General features: G+C 54.3%; 4 protein-coding genes across 4 annotated transcripts; 2 read left to right on the forward strand and 2 right to left on the reverse strand.

Moving 5' to 3' along the window:
• Positions 1 to 914: 914 nt before the first annotated feature.
• Positions 915 to 2,250, forward strand: BDP81DRAFT_408639 (uncharacterized protein; the record flags this gene model as incomplete). Its single annotated transcript, XM_060589053.1, has 4 exons — positions 915 to 1,348; positions 1,453 to 1,557; positions 1,655 to 2,049; positions 2,157 to 2,250. Exons 1-4 carry the CDS (start codon positions 1,145 to 1,147, stop codon positions 2,248 to 2,250), a joined length of 798 nt encoding a protein of 265 aa, XP_060442128.1. The 5' UTR covers positions 915 to 1,144.
• A 744-nt stretch (positions 2,251 to 2,994) lies between these two features.
• On the reverse strand, positions 2,995 to 8,464 carry BDP81DRAFT_326095 (acyl-CoA ligase; the record flags this gene model as incomplete). The annotated part of the gene is made up of 2 exons (XM_060585033.1): positions 2,995 to 3,775; positions 3,825 to 8,464. The coding sequence occupies 2 exons, from the start codon at positions 8,462 to 8,464 to the stop codon at positions 2,995 to 2,997; spliced, it is 5,421 nt and encodes a 1,806-aa protein (XP_060442129.1).
• A 2,605-nt stretch (positions 8,465 to 11,069) lies between these two features.
• BDP81DRAFT_433942 (uncharacterized protein) lies at positions 11,070 to 11,603 on the reverse strand (the record flags this gene model as incomplete). The annotated part of the gene is made up of 1 exon (XM_060590909.1): positions 11,070 to 11,603. A coding segment is annotated over one exon (179 nt), but the record flags the coding sequence as incomplete, so codon positions are not given.
• A 332-nt stretch (positions 11,604 to 11,935) lies between these two features.
• BDP81DRAFT_326382 (acyltransferase family-domain-containing protein) lies at positions 11,936 to 13,602 on the forward strand (the record flags this gene model as incomplete). Its single annotated transcript, XM_060585060.1, has 2 exons — positions 11,936 to 12,218; positions 12,278 to 13,602. 2 exons carry the CDS (start codon positions 11,936 to 11,938, stop codon positions 13,600 to 13,602), a joined length of 1,608 nt encoding a protein of 535 aa, XP_060442131.1.
• Positions 13,603 to 14,487: the final 885 nt, after the last annotated feature.

A 14,487-nucleotide genomic window follows, 5' to 3' on the forward strand; every position in this document is an offset into this window, starting at 1 on the left:
GGCGAAGATGCAAAACTCGAAAGTATTTCGCGGAATTGTCTGACTCTCGGTCAATGTAGATAACATTTTTGTACTTGAAGAAGTATGTCAATAGACTTTTTTCCAGCAACAGACCCAATATCCTGATCATGTCCGTCATATTTGATTCCTCGCAGGAGACAGGAGTGGACCGCGAAGAGGAAGCCGCATGTGATATTCTAATCCTTGCATTGCGGGACTCGTACCCCTTGTTCCCCGAGACAAAGCAGTTAGACGGGCCGTTGGTGAAGAACGACAGGATCAGCGGCTCCACGACGTTGCAATAGTCAGACTTCAGCCATCTTCCTCTTTCAGAGATACTCGTCCCATCGCATTCTCGAGTCACCATTTTACGCTTTGAAGCAAACATGTCTTTCTGACGACGAGGATATTCTGTCACATCCACGGCTTACTGGGTACTTCAACAAGAAAGCAATCGAGTAGTGTTGATTGCCAGAAGTCTGGGTATCACTTTCATTCTGGCCAGTTCATCAACTCCCCCTCATTAGACTCTCGTTCCTGCATGCGCGGGACGCGCACCAACGAACATGGAGCATCAAGACTACAGGGGAATTGCGGACACAGAAACCCCCCACCAACACAGAGCTTCCCCGTCTGTGCATATAATCCTTGAACGGAAGAAATCAGAAACGATCCACATTGTCGCCCTTTGGGGCCTTTGGCGAGACCACAACTGGCAGCATCACGCCCTCTCTTGACAAGCAAACAAGACGGAGGAGGCTGGCACGACTGGGCACTAACAGCGTTTCCAGGCCCATTCTTCATCCCTCTCGAGCCGCAGCATAGAGGCTCTTTTTGGCAAGACCGTTGGAAAATCCGAGCAGCATGCCTGTCGATGCGAATGCAACGGGTTTACCTGGGTCGAAAGCACATCCGACTCCTCCAACATGCATCATATTTCCTTTTTTTTCGCGCCTCCTAGGCACCAAACTGTGCCGCAATGATTCTTCGACCCAATTTTGAGATCCCATGAAGAAAATATCACTCATGGGAAAAGATGTCACCCAAAGAAACTGAAAGCTGCTCGTAGTCCTCTCATGTGGTGGTGTTCCGGTTCCCCTTCCCGCTTCACACCACCACCACTACACCCATCTGGTCGTCGATAATGGAACCTGATCCCCATATCGTCGCCATATTCGGTCCCCCTCCAGACGGCCTCGACATTTCAGAAAGCAGCGTCGCTCGCAACAATGCCGCCGTTATAATCCTAGCCGTCCTGGCTTCCGTCGCTGTGGTGCTGCGGCTGATGGCGAGGTTTCTTCAAGGACATAGTCTGAAGGCGGATGATTGGGCGATTCTTGTCTCACTTGTAAGTAACAGCTACAGCAGACCATAGTCTCTTCGCAACTCCCACGAGTCAGGCCCCATTGTTTCTCTCCTCCATGGAATAGTATTGACGATGCTTTGCTACAGCTTCTCGTAGGCGCCACCGTCGGCCTCAGCATCGCAGGCGGAGCCTACGGCGCAGAAAACCACGTCTGGTTATTCACACCTCTAGACCTAACGCAAGTCTTCAAAGTAACTTCCCCTTCTCCCTATTTCTTGACGCTATTCTCATCACCATAGAAAGAGTGACCACAACTTCACACTTCATACTTACTCACACAAAACACAGATCCTCTACGCCTACACCTTCATCTACGGCACAGCCTGCGCCGCCACCAAAATCTCCATCCTCCTCTTCTACCAACGCATCTTCCTCCTCTCCACCGCCTCCTTCCCGTCCTTCAAAATCTCCCTGACCTTGGGCTACGTCCTCTCCATCGCCTACCCCATCATCATCTGGGCCACCATGGCCAACGCGTGCCGCCCAATATCCTTTTACTGGAACCAGTTCGTGGGCGAGCAGGGGAAATGCATCGACATCAACACCTTCTATCTGGCGCTCGCCATCATCAACATAGTCACCGACGTCATCGTCCTCTTGATTCCCATCCCGCAGATTCTAAAGCTGCAAATGTCGGGGAGGAAGAAGGCTGCTGTTTGTAGTATCATGTTGCTGGGAAGTTTGTAAGTCAACCCCCCTTGTCTCCCCTCACTCTCACTACCACCTATTTCCCATAGCAATCATTACCGATACCCATACACGACATGCATACTAACCAACCCCCCCCCAGCGTCTGCGTAGCAAGCATAGTCCGAATAACCTACCTCTCAACCTTCTCCCACGCCCTCGACATCACATGGCAAATGGGCCCCGTCTTCATCTGATCCGCAATCGAACCCTCCATCGCAATCGTCTCCGCCTGCCTCCCGCACCTCGCGCCCCTCCGCCGCCTCGTCCGCCACAAAATCTCTTCCTCGCTCGGACGTTCCTCCAGCGGCGGAGGCGGGGGTGCCGGTGGCGGCCCCTCCTCCAACAGCGCACCATGGAGATCCAAATCGGGCACCGGCGGAGGAAAGAACAGCAGCTCGCAAAAGGGGTCGGGCGCCATGTTCACGTACGGCGGGCCGAGGTTTAACTTTGGCGGTGGCGGGGATGGGAAGATGAAGTTGGGGGAAGGGTCGGATGATGAGATTGGACTTACGAATCGTATTACGGCTGGGTCGGGCGGTGTCAAGGATTTGTCTACTGGGTCCGGGTCGGAGGAGAATTTCAATGGGGGGTCGATCGTTATTCAGTCAAGCTTCATCCAGGAGAGCATGAGAAATTCGCGATAGTTAAGAGTAGATAGATCACCGGAACGAGAAGATGTGCATAAAGTCACACATGAGGCAACGTAAAAGTGAATAAGAATGAATTAACAATGATCTTTTCTCGAGGTTCGAGTGAGTATGCACAGGGGAATCCTCTATCCAAATACTACCTCCTATACCGCAAGACCAGTGCATCCATGAGTCCAAGACGCCCAAAGACGCCCACAGCTAATACCTCCCAAGACCCGTGTGCTTACAAAAAGAAGGAAAAACAATCAACATAAAAAAGAAAAAGTCCTGTTTAAAAGACCGCCTCCTTCAATGCTGCTGGCCCTGTTTTCTCTCCAGGTCGTTGGCAAGGTTCATGTGCATGAGGGCTTGGGCTGTCCAATTCTCGTCGCCCTGGCTACCGCCGCCTTGCTGATTCTTCCACAAATCCATGCTCTCTCGGCCGTCGACTCCGGGGAGGTGGATCGTCGGCGGGGTCTGGCCCGGCTTGGCACCTACAGGTGGGGGACCGCCGTCTTCGCGACCAAACGAATCAAAATCTGGCAAGACGTAGCCGTGGCCCGGCGGCGCGTACGCTTGCTGCGCGAATGCAGGGCCCTCGTCACCGGGCATCTCTGCAATGCCGTCTTGGCTCTGTTGGGGAAGAGCTGCCATCTGTCCGACCTGATGCTCGAATTCTTCCTGCTCCAGAATTTGCGGTGCGTGTTCGACGTTGCGCAGGCTCGAAGAGCCAGGGGCCAAGCCGCTCATGGTCATGCTCCTCTGGCTACTAACAGAGGCCCTATGAGGATCGGGTCCATCTGCACCAGGGTCGCCACCAACAATGCTGTTGGGGTCCATGTCTCGAATGGCGAATTGTGCTAGGGTACGCATCTTACGGGTGACCCAGCCGGCCAAGATCTTGCCGCGCTGCTTCTCGCCGAGACGCGATCGTGGGAAGTCGCCCTTGTTAACGAATGCGACAATATCGACAATGATCTGGTGTTCGTTGAGGATCGCGTTGACAATGACTGGCACGACGGAACCGAGGTAAGCCTTTCGAGTAATCTCCGCTAGTAGAACGACAAGACCACCGGCTTGGAAGACGGCGCTACGTGTTGTTAGCATAATCACAGTACTGATGGGAACCGCCAACTTACCATCCACCAGTCACGATGTTGCGGTGGCACCGTTCCACAGAGGCCTCGATGTCCATGGGGAAGTGGCTGAGACCGTTGATCTCAAACGTCTCTCCAATGTTGCCGAGAACGAACAAGACCTGCATATCTACCTGAGCGCCTCCAGGGCCGATAGGCCTGCTGACGTTATGCAAGAAACCCAAGTCGCCCGTGCGAACGTACTGGATGCTGGGATCACCATCTACGGTGCGACCATCGAATCGCTCGGCGTCAAACACATCCTTTGAGCCGTAGAATGCCTTGACACAAGCCTCCGAGTCGACCCAAATCTCTCCGTACTCGCCATCGTGGCAGAGCAGTCGGCTCTCGGGGTTCACAATAGCGATCTGTGTAGAGACAGGCACCATACCGGAGTCCTGGAGCAGAAGCGCTTTAGGATCCTGCTCGGGATCTACGGGGTAGATCAGACCGCGGCGCAGTGCCTTTGTGTCTAGCCAGAGCTCAATAGGCTCGATGCACATGTAAGACCTCGACGCGACCATGGGGTTGAGCACGTGAGAGTAGACAGTGTTGATGGCGGTTCGGTCGAGGCCAGTAGCCGCGAAATGAAGCCGTACCTTCTGGAACACGTCCACTCGTGGCCTGCTCTCGGCCGAGATCATCATATTCTTGAGCTCGTGGAGCGTGAATCCCTTGCCCTGCATCGTGGCCATGGCGTGATCCAACATTTGTGGCGTCGCATAGGTGTCCTTGATCTTGTACCTAGAAAGAGTCACAAACAGCGACATTGGGTTTTGCGCAAACTCGACTGGCGAGAGGAGATATGTGGGGGTGCCAATATAGATGCCCATCAAGCATGAGTGAATGAAACCCAGACCAGTGGTGCTACGCACGCATCCCAGCACGGGGCGGGAACTCGTCATTTGGCAAGTCTCCTTCTGGACCTTGCACATGCCCAGGATGGTGTCGTGTCCAAGCTGAACCGCAATACGGCGCTGGTCGGGCGTCCAGTAGGTCCAGATGATTACAGGGTATCCAGTCTGGATCCAGGCGGGCTGCATGGTGATGCCATTATCGCGCAGGCCACTGCTTTGCTTTGGCGGCTTGGTGGTATTGAAGTAATTCGGCACACCAATCTTGAGAATTGAAGCGGCTTGCTTGACGTGGTTGGAAACCAGCTTCAGCTTGACCAAGTGATCAACTTCGTGATTGATCAGGATAGCCTTGACACGGAAGTCGGCGACGACATGCAAGAATGCCGGCACGTCCTCGTTAAGGCGGTTCTGATCCAGAGGGGCCAACGGAATGACGACCGCGCCCAGGTTGATGCAGGCATGGACGGCGTAGACAAACTCCTCTGAGTGCGTGTACATCAGAATCAAGTGGTCGCCAGGGCGAATCTTGACCTTGTTCTTCAAGTACAGTGCCACGGCCGCAACCTTGGTATCGAACTTCTTCCAAGTCACGCCCTTGCCTTCTCTGCCACGACCATCAATGGTGCAGTATGCCAGTTCCTCGGGCTGACGGGCAACGCGCCATTGAATCAGGTCAGTAATGCAAGAGAAGTTGTTCAGCGGCGTTGAGGTGCGATCGTCAATGACAACTTCTCTTCGGTCGATACCCGAGTATTGCTTGTCGGATGACATGAGAATCCCAGCACGCGAATCAGATGAAATGGGAGACCAAATGCCTCCGATAGGATCAACTCCGATGGGGAGGTTGAGTACTGCGTGCTCAACACCAAACTTGACGTGAACACAGGGCAGGTTGCCCAGGTCAAATTCTCTTCTGCAAAGCATATTCCCGATGTCCCTACGTCCGTTCTTGACTACTCTGGGCAGAGAGTTTGGTGCTGTGATCATGACGCAGTAGAGCCTCAAGTGGTGTTCTTGCATCAATACGTCCATACATCTCTCGGCGAGGGAGTCGAGCAGTGCAGTATCGAGTTGCCTGGGCGGCCCGCCTGAAGTCAGAGGCGCTGTGGATGCAGCTGGTGATTCCAAGACAACAATGGGTAGATGCTCCTCGTTGACAAACACGTCAAACGCAGAGCAGTCGTAAATCTTGGGCACATTCTTGACGATGCTGACAACGAGGTGCTGAACAAAGAAGTACCGGTACTCCGCTACCTCGGTGCCATGCTCGACCCATTCGACCTTTTGACGAATGCGATCTTCGTAAAGGCCAAGCACAAAGAGCTTGCCTTCGATGACCGTGCCCAGCAGGCCAGTCCTCAAGAACTCGGGTTCTACAACAGTGGGCGTTGGTTCGCCGGGATCAAACTTGTAAGGTCGAGCGTGGAATATTTGCTCCGTGTGTTTTGGCAGAGCCCAAAAGCCTCCTGATAGTGATGGCGAGTCCACCCAGATTTCTCCAACGGAATGTGGTGATGCCAACAAGCCGGTTTCCGGATCGACGACCGCGAGGGTGGCATCGGGTATAGGGTATCCAAAAGCACCAATGCGAACAGTACCCTGTTCGGTAGCAGCTCGTTTTCGCGCTTCGTCTCCGATTGCTACTACCACAACTTCATTCGTCTTCAACGCTTCTCTGTCGAGGAGCACCTCACTCAGTTCGTTCTTAGCGCGCTGCTCTGTGGTGGTGGTGCCGCCGCCTCCCAAGAGACTGCCGAAGCCATTTGAGGGTGCAAGCTTCACCTCTTCCTTCTCTTCCTCGTCGGAGTCAATGTCGGACCCCATGTCCAGCTTCAATGGGCAGCCCATCCGCTCTTCGCCTCCTAGCCAGTCACGAATACTGATCACCATGCCACCATGCTCAGGCAGGCACAACATTGGCGCGACTACCTCGCGAGCTCGCGGGTTTCGCAGTGGCCTCAGCCATCTGTCTGCCAATACTTCGTGGAATTCACCGTCAACCGTGAGGGTATCGATCAAACACAGTTTGACCGTCTGGAAGTTGGGCTCCATGCCCTTTTTGAAATTTCGTGTCGTCATAGGATCTGACTGGTAGTTGTAGGCGGCACGCTTCAGGCCGGGATAGTCGGCAATCATGAGTGTGGCCTTGTACTTCGTGATGAGATGAGCGTAGAGACCCGGTACTTCGACGGCCTTGTTCTCAACCCAAACAGTCGTGTGACCTCCGTAAACGGTGAGAAGGACACCCAGAATCATGCCTATACCCTGTCGAGGATCCAGGTATGAGAGAAGCGTCTCGCTGGTCGCTCCAGCACCGATGAGCCGGCCGTTCTTATCACGCAAGGTTCGACTAAAGGTATCACCAGGTCCGTTTCCTGGCACTGTCGTAACGACGGCACTCAAACAAGCCATCTGGTGCATGACTGTCCTGTGACTCAGGACCACGCCTCGCAGATCACCCGTGGGCGCCCGCGAGAACTCGATATATGCCAAGTCTGGTACCGTCAAAGGCGGGACATCGTCTTTGCGCTTGGGGTGGAAACTGCCAAACTCGTTCGTCTTCCACCATTCTACACCCTTGGGCCAATTAAGCTTCTGTGTTGTTATGTCGCGCTGGAAGGCCTTGAGGTTGTTGTCGGTCGTGAGCGCCAAATGTGCCTGCGTCGAGGTGAGGATCAGGTTTAGCTTCTGATAGTCTTGCAAGTCATTGATCGGCACGGCGACGACGCCGGCAATGAAGCAACCGAGCAGAGCAATAGCAAAGTCAATGACTTCAGTGTCGCGGTAAATCAGGGCAACGCGATCGCCGCGATACAGCGAGCTCTTGTCCCGAATGACCTGTGCCACCTTCTCGGCTCTTGACGCAAGTTTGTCCCACGTAATGGAGGCAATTTCTTTGCCCTTGCTGTCCAGCACCCAGTACGCGGGCAGCTTTGCCATCGTCTTTCCCCTGTGTCTCAAGACTGCGGCGATATTATCGAACTTGGACATGGGGGTGTTGCTGTCGTGCGGGTCGGAAATCGCAAACGGAAGGTCGCGGGGCTCCAGTGGCATCTGGTACTCGAGCACTTCTGGCGGGGGCAAGTCGTTTGCTGTGAGCATAGGCGGCGCCATGGCGGCCGTTGGCGAGAAAGCCTCTCCTGACGAGTATCTGTGTCCTCCGCCGTATTCTTCTTGGCCATTCTGGTCGTAACCCTGTTGATCATAACCCTGTCCTTGCTCGAAGTTCTGTCCGCCAGTGAAGCCAGAGAAGTATCCAGTCGAGTCGAGCATCGTGCCCGTCCGGCTATCGTATGGGTTCTGCCCGTGCTGGTCCATGTAGTGTCCTTGCTGGTCGGGATTAAAGGCGTAATCGGTCGAGACCATGGTGCCAGATCGAGTCGGCGGCTCGTTAGTAGCGCCTAGGAAGAGTGAATCGCGCTGCTTCATGTTCGGGCGTTGTTCGGCGAGGGGGCCGCCAGGTCGGAGGAGACCGGCAGGGTTCATGTCGGGGGAGGTATAGCCAGCTCCGGGTGATTGGTACCCAGGCGATGCGTAGCCACCAGAGCCATGACCGGAGCCGTGGCCGGAGCCGTGGCCAGAACCATGACCGCCGAATGGAGACTGTGGGCGGTAAGAGCCGGGAGAGGTCGGGCTTGTGGGATCGGAGTCTCTACCGCCGAGCGCGGCGAGAGCTGCTGCGCGGTGGCCATCGCTCGAAGGGTGTCCGGGGTTATCTGGGTCGTGTATGCCCAAGCCGCCTCGGGGTTTGGCAATAACGGGAGCGCCGACAGATCCAGGGGCCATGTATATGGAAAAGAGTTGCGTCCGTCGCTTCTGGTATCTGCGGGGAGAGGGAATGGGTTAGCCGCTGTCGCGCCGTTCGCAGTAAACGGGGGAGGGGAAGGTCATGATGGAGGGGTCAGCACCAACCCCTTCTCTGTAATGTCGCCTTCCTATAGTCACGAGAATGCGTCAGTCAGTGCGACAAAAGGAACGGCGAGTACTTCAGTCAAGGCTGCGGGTGCTCGGGCACGATGCGCGCATGCGCAAGGCCGTCATCTCGAGGTGGAAGTAAAGTTGTGCGATTCCAGACGGTGCCAACAGAATGGGGACTGGAGGGTTGCAAACATACCTCCAACTCCTTCTCCAGCTCCTCGAGCTTGTCCTGCAATTCAGGATCTAATTGTGCAGCCATGACGGGCGAAAACAATGCTGGTAAATATGCACAATGGAAGCGCAGGATGCAGCAGCGACAGGACAAGGAAGGGGAGAGAGAATAGGGTCTAGAATGTAGAATGGGCCGAGACCCCCGGGGTTAAGGGGATTGTGGAGAGTGGGAGGTTCCGTTTGTCGAGAGTTTAGAGGGACGATCGCAAGATGTCGATGTCTCTGTGTGTCTGGTCGGATCCCCTCATCCAGTCTTGTCCAGGTATTGTCTCGTCTTGTCTTGGTGATCGCAGCAGCAAGTCGGTAGAAGTGGTGCTGGCATCCTCCACCAAGTCAAAGAAAAGTCTCGTGACGTAGGTCGGACCAGGACAGCAAGAAAGTGCGGTCGCTTTGCCTGGTTGGGTCAAGGATCGAGGCCAGGCAAGGTTTGGTCGAGTTTGTTAAGATTAAAGAGGCTGGTGGGCGGGTAATTGGGGGTGGGCGGGAGAGGAAGCCCGAGAGGAAAGGCGGCGACTGCTTCAGTGCTAACTTTGAAGGTACGAAGTACCTTTCCACACTTTCCACCCACCTTCCTTGAACTTTGGGACAACTCAGGGAGTCCAGGGTTCCGGGCGGGAACACGGGGAATTTGGTAGTGCGGCCACGGGCGCCTGCCTACCTTACTGTGTAGGCACTGATGTGTGAGAATCGACTGATGTGCGAGAATCGGGTGTGGTAAATGATTATCGGTGCAGCATGTACTTCGTGTTTCTTCCAAGTTTAGAACGAGGGGGGAGATCTACCCCGAGAATCCCAAGAATGGCCAAGGAGAAACGTCTATCACGGTGGCCGTTATTCTCTGAGTGTGTGTGTGTGTCCAAATCTTGGGCATTCAACTGACCTACGAAAGAGAAGAGAATCATGCCGGGAGACGCGCATCAACAAGTTCATCCTGGCGGAGCCGACAGCGGGTGTCAACTCATGAATTAGCATCGAGATCCCGGAATCGCAACCCAAACAGACTTTCAGCCTTTTCAGGTACCCGCAAGGCAAATCTCACACTCACTCTGCCATCCTGTTTCTCACTCTCACTCTCACTCTCACCCTCAATCTCATCCTCACTCTCACTCCCACCCCTCACCGTCAGTCATCAAACGCACAGGCTGGCGGCGGGTGGATACGATGAGAGAGCATCGAGACCTCTATCGAACCCCAGGCTTGGGATTAATACCTGAAATAAGAAAACGGCAGTCAAACATATCGTCATCGACGCCCAGCATCGCCCAGCGTTATAACCCAGGCCTAGCACCGTTGACAAGGACCCCGGGATGTGGCCGCTTAGGAAACCCCGAAATCAGGAAATCGGCCCCAGGACGCTTGACGGAGGCATACCCAAACGGGAACAGAATCCCCAACTGCCATGCCCTGCACCCTCCCAATGCTCCCATCCCATTGCTCTCCCCTGGGCCCTTGCTCCCCATTTGAGCATCACCCCTCTTTGGTCTTCGCTTTCGAGGGAATTGAGGATTCGAGGCAAGTTTCCACCCGTTGGGTATTGATCTTCACGTACCATTGCGGAATGGCACACACTTGCGGCACCCACCAAAGGTGCACAGTGACCACCAGTGGCCAGAAGTGGATGATCGGAAGAGAAAGGCCAGAACACCAAGGCAAAGTAGAGTGAGTTATTTCTGTCGGCCTGCATCCAGGGACCACATTAGACCGTCCCGACTCTCCAGAGCTTACTTGACCCAGTGGAATTCTCCAGCAATGCAAAATCCGCCCATGATTGTCTGGCTGCCACGGCTGCTAGCCTGATAAATGAGCTTCCAATTTTCCATCTGGCGGGTACGAATTCGGGGAAAGCAAGGCCAATAATTGATACTTTACCGGTCGGATGAAGTCGCAGGTCCCTGAATGCTGTCATCAGAAAGATTCTCGTCGCCATAACTTGGTCGTATGATGAGTCCAGGTTGATGATCCGCTGCTTCTGGTACTCAGGTAATTAAGTCCTTTCTCTTCTGCTAGGGACTACTTGAGAAGCTGAGATTCAGATGTAGAAGCTATCTTCGAAAGATACAAAACCTCCGCGGATGTGGCTGGACCAGCCGGCCAGGTGTGGCGCACCATGGCTGTGGCTGAAGCTCCAGCCCACTTCTACTCTAGCTGGCCAAGCCTGTGACCTTCTCCCGCTTCCTCCAATTATCACACTTCAGTCACTCTCAATATATTGAGATTGCCCCCTTCCACAACGGATAACATGAGTATGATGAGCTACAATGATTCTCTGGGCTCAGTCCGAATATCCAGCACGGATAAGTCCGTGCAAGCGGCAGCCCACTAATCATACGTTAAAGATCGACCGCACCACCGTTTCAAGGCCGCTTACGGATGCTGCGCAAACCTAATAGGCGCAGTTAACTCACATCAGACGACGGGAGATTTCCAAATTACTCGGTATCTGCCGAGTACCGTAGAAATATTGCCGCGACCAGGGTGGCTAGAAACATTTCAAAGAACAGATTATATTCAGTCTCAACCTAAAGTACCGCGCGTTGTTCAACGTCTGCGGGCAACACGTAAGCCCATACCAGGCGTTGACTTCGCACCCTCTACTATTACCAACTAGGGTTCTCCTTCAAGCGCATCAGTGACAACATCTTCCAAACAGTGCAAAGGTCAAATCCCAAGGCTTCGGGTCGACGAATGAGAGCACCTCGTGTCTCGCGATAAGACTTTCCAAGGGGTCGTCTGAACTCGTCTGCCTCCGGATCACCTCGAACTCTGATGATCATGAAACGCCTCTCCGAGTTACCGCATCTGGTATGCGCGTGTTTCTCACCGGGCGAGTAAAACATGGTGGGGGGATACTTACTCCAGGAAGCCCATCACACTTAGACGCCGGGCAGCTCGGTCTCATCCCTTTAAGTGGTGACTTACACCCAAACCTTGGTTTGTCTGCACTGCATTAGCTCTCGGGCAACCTTTCAGCGCTCTTACAACATCTGCTTTCGTCGCTCATCATCATTGGAAATCACACAGGCCCAGTGTGACAAGTTCATATTTCTTTGCTCATCTATCTGGCTTCCAGTTCGATATCGTTCAAATCGAGCTCGATTGCGTGTGGCTATGTTGCCCTCATTTCTTCGAGCAAACAATGACTCCGGCGATGCGGACGGCCGGCACGCGTACGCTCCGCTGGGAAGTTTCGACTCGAGCAAAGAATACAAACCCGCGGTCGATGACGCAGAGGATGACTCAACATTAGAGGCGGAAGACTCGCTACTTCCCATCAACAAACGGCGGCGAGATGCCTGGAGAAGACTCTCGAGGGCTGCCTCCTTTCTGGTCCCAAGTTTCCTAGGACCAAAAGAAGACAAGGCAAGGCCACTTCGCTCTACGGCTTGGCTAGGTAAGAAGGACTACCTATACCAATCAACTCCACGTGCTCAGGCTAACATGTTGCCAAAGACGGCTTGCGAGGTATTGCAGCGTTATGTGTTGTGTTCGTTCACTGCGGTCTAGTGTGGTTCTCGTGGGACATCCAACTAGCATGGACACCGAACCCGCCTCGAAGATGGTGGCTCTACCAACTGCCTATCCTACGGCTCGTCGTCTCAGGCCTCGCCCCCGTCTCCGTCTTCTTCGTCGTGTCCGGCTACACAATATCACACCGCGTCCTGACGCTGGCTCGACGGGGAGAGTTCGACAAAGCAGGCTCGGCTATCGCGTCGTCCGTCTTCCGCCGCCACACCCGGCTCTTCCTCCCAGCCGCCGTGGTCAGTTTCGTTGTCGCTATCATGACTTGGCTTAACTTGTTCCCCGACCAGGGGCTGCCCGGCGTGGCCTACCCAACGAGGGTGCCACCGCACTTTGACTCTCTGTGGGACCAGCTACGGCACTACATCATGGCCGAGGCCATGACCACCGACCCCATCGGCCAACCTCATGTCCGGGCCGATTCCGACATACCGGAACCTATATACGATCCCCACCTCTGGACAATTCCGCTTGAATTTATCAGCTCCATGGTGGTATTCATGTTCCTGACGGCCTTCACCAGAGTACATAACAGAATCAGGATGTTCTTCGCGCTCAGCTTGGCGATCTATCTTGAATGGTTGTATGTCTATTTTGGCATGTTCCTGTTCCTCAGTGGGATGTTCTTGTGCGATCTGCATCTCGAGCTCGAGGAAAGGCAATGGCGGTGGCCAGCCTCCCGCTCTGAAGCACAGCACCGGGGCACATCGCCCTTGGATGGGGTTGCACATCGAACGGAGAAGCAAGGCAGCACGTCTCACGGCGTTCTTGGACGGGGCGTCGGGCTTGTCTCGTTCGTGATCTCGCTGTGGCTACTCAGCATGCCCGAAGACATGGAGCAGGCAGCGCAGGCACCAGGCTACGTGACCCTAGTATCCTTGGTTCCAGCAAGATTCCAAGAGTGCCTCGTGATACCAGTTGGTGCAGTGCTAACGGTACTCGTTGTCGACCACGCCACATTCCTGCAAATTCTCTTCACGAATCGTTTCTCTCAGTACATGGGCAAGATCTCTTTTTCACTGTACATGATCCATGGACCACTCCTTTACTCATTAGGCTTGGTCCTGGGTCGGTGGACTGTTGGTCTTGTCGGCGGCGGAGACTCTGAGATATCCTACCTATTTGCCATCCTGTTGGCATTCATGCTATGGGCGCCGGCGGCGATATATCTTGCCGATCTCACTACTACCTTTGTAGACGCGAAGGCGATAGAGTTCTCCAGGTGGGCATACGGGATGCTTTTGAGAGAAGAATGATAGATGATAGATCAGAGACCTGCTTGGTCTGGAATCGGATAAACCCGGCCTACCTTGATACCATCACTCGCTCCCACTCGAGTTACATCATTGGCTCGGTTAAATATCCCGATGGACTGAGGTACCCTTCCCAGAAAGGATTAGTGCCAAAAACACGCACGAAGGAACAGGGGTTCGTTCCTTCCCTCCAACGACGTCAAGAACGCACGGCCCAAGACAGGGCCGCGGGGCCCTCTCATTCGTCGCCGACCTTTTTTGGCCAACTTCCTCCACGTTTATTTAAGCGCGACCAAACAAAATTTTCTTTCTTCCTTCAGCCTCACCTTACGACAGTTTCATCAGCCGTCTGCCATCTACCTAGGCTGACACCTCCGCGTGAAGCTGGTAATAGAGGATGGTATGCTGATAGAATAGTCGAGGCAGCCGTCGGCTTCTAGCTGGTGGTGTCACGCTCATTCGCAAGCAATGTGGAATGCAGCCACACCTTCCTCGAAACGCGAGGCGGTAGACATCCTCTCCATTCACGGACCCAGATGCCCTTTCATCCCCTGGTGCTTCCTTCACCGGATGGCATGGCCTGACCAGTGGTCAGGCGCAAGCCGTCTTTGAGCATCGTTTACCGCCCGCATTCAGGGATCGTCGAGCTCGCACGACCACGGGTTCATTCCCTGGCGAGGCTACGGCCGAAGCGACGCGACAACAGATGGGCCTGTCGAGGTCTACACCACGGGACACTTGCGAGCCTAGACTGTCGGAAGTCGACGGCGCGCTGTCAGTCTCGCCGTGCCTTGCTAATCCGGACAGGCAACTGATGTGAATCATCTCATGATCCATCCAACCTAGTCAAGTGGTATGTCAACAATTTTCATTTTCACCCTCAACCCA

This window comes from Colletotrichum phormii (genome assembly GCF_030913505.1).
Source record: "Colletotrichum phormii strain CBS 102054 chromosome Unknown BDP81scaffold_17, whole genome shotgun sequence".
In the NCBI taxonomy this organism is placed as follows: Eukaryota; Fungi; Ascomycota; class Sordariomycetes; order Glomerellales; family Glomerellaceae; genus Colletotrichum; species Colletotrichum phormii.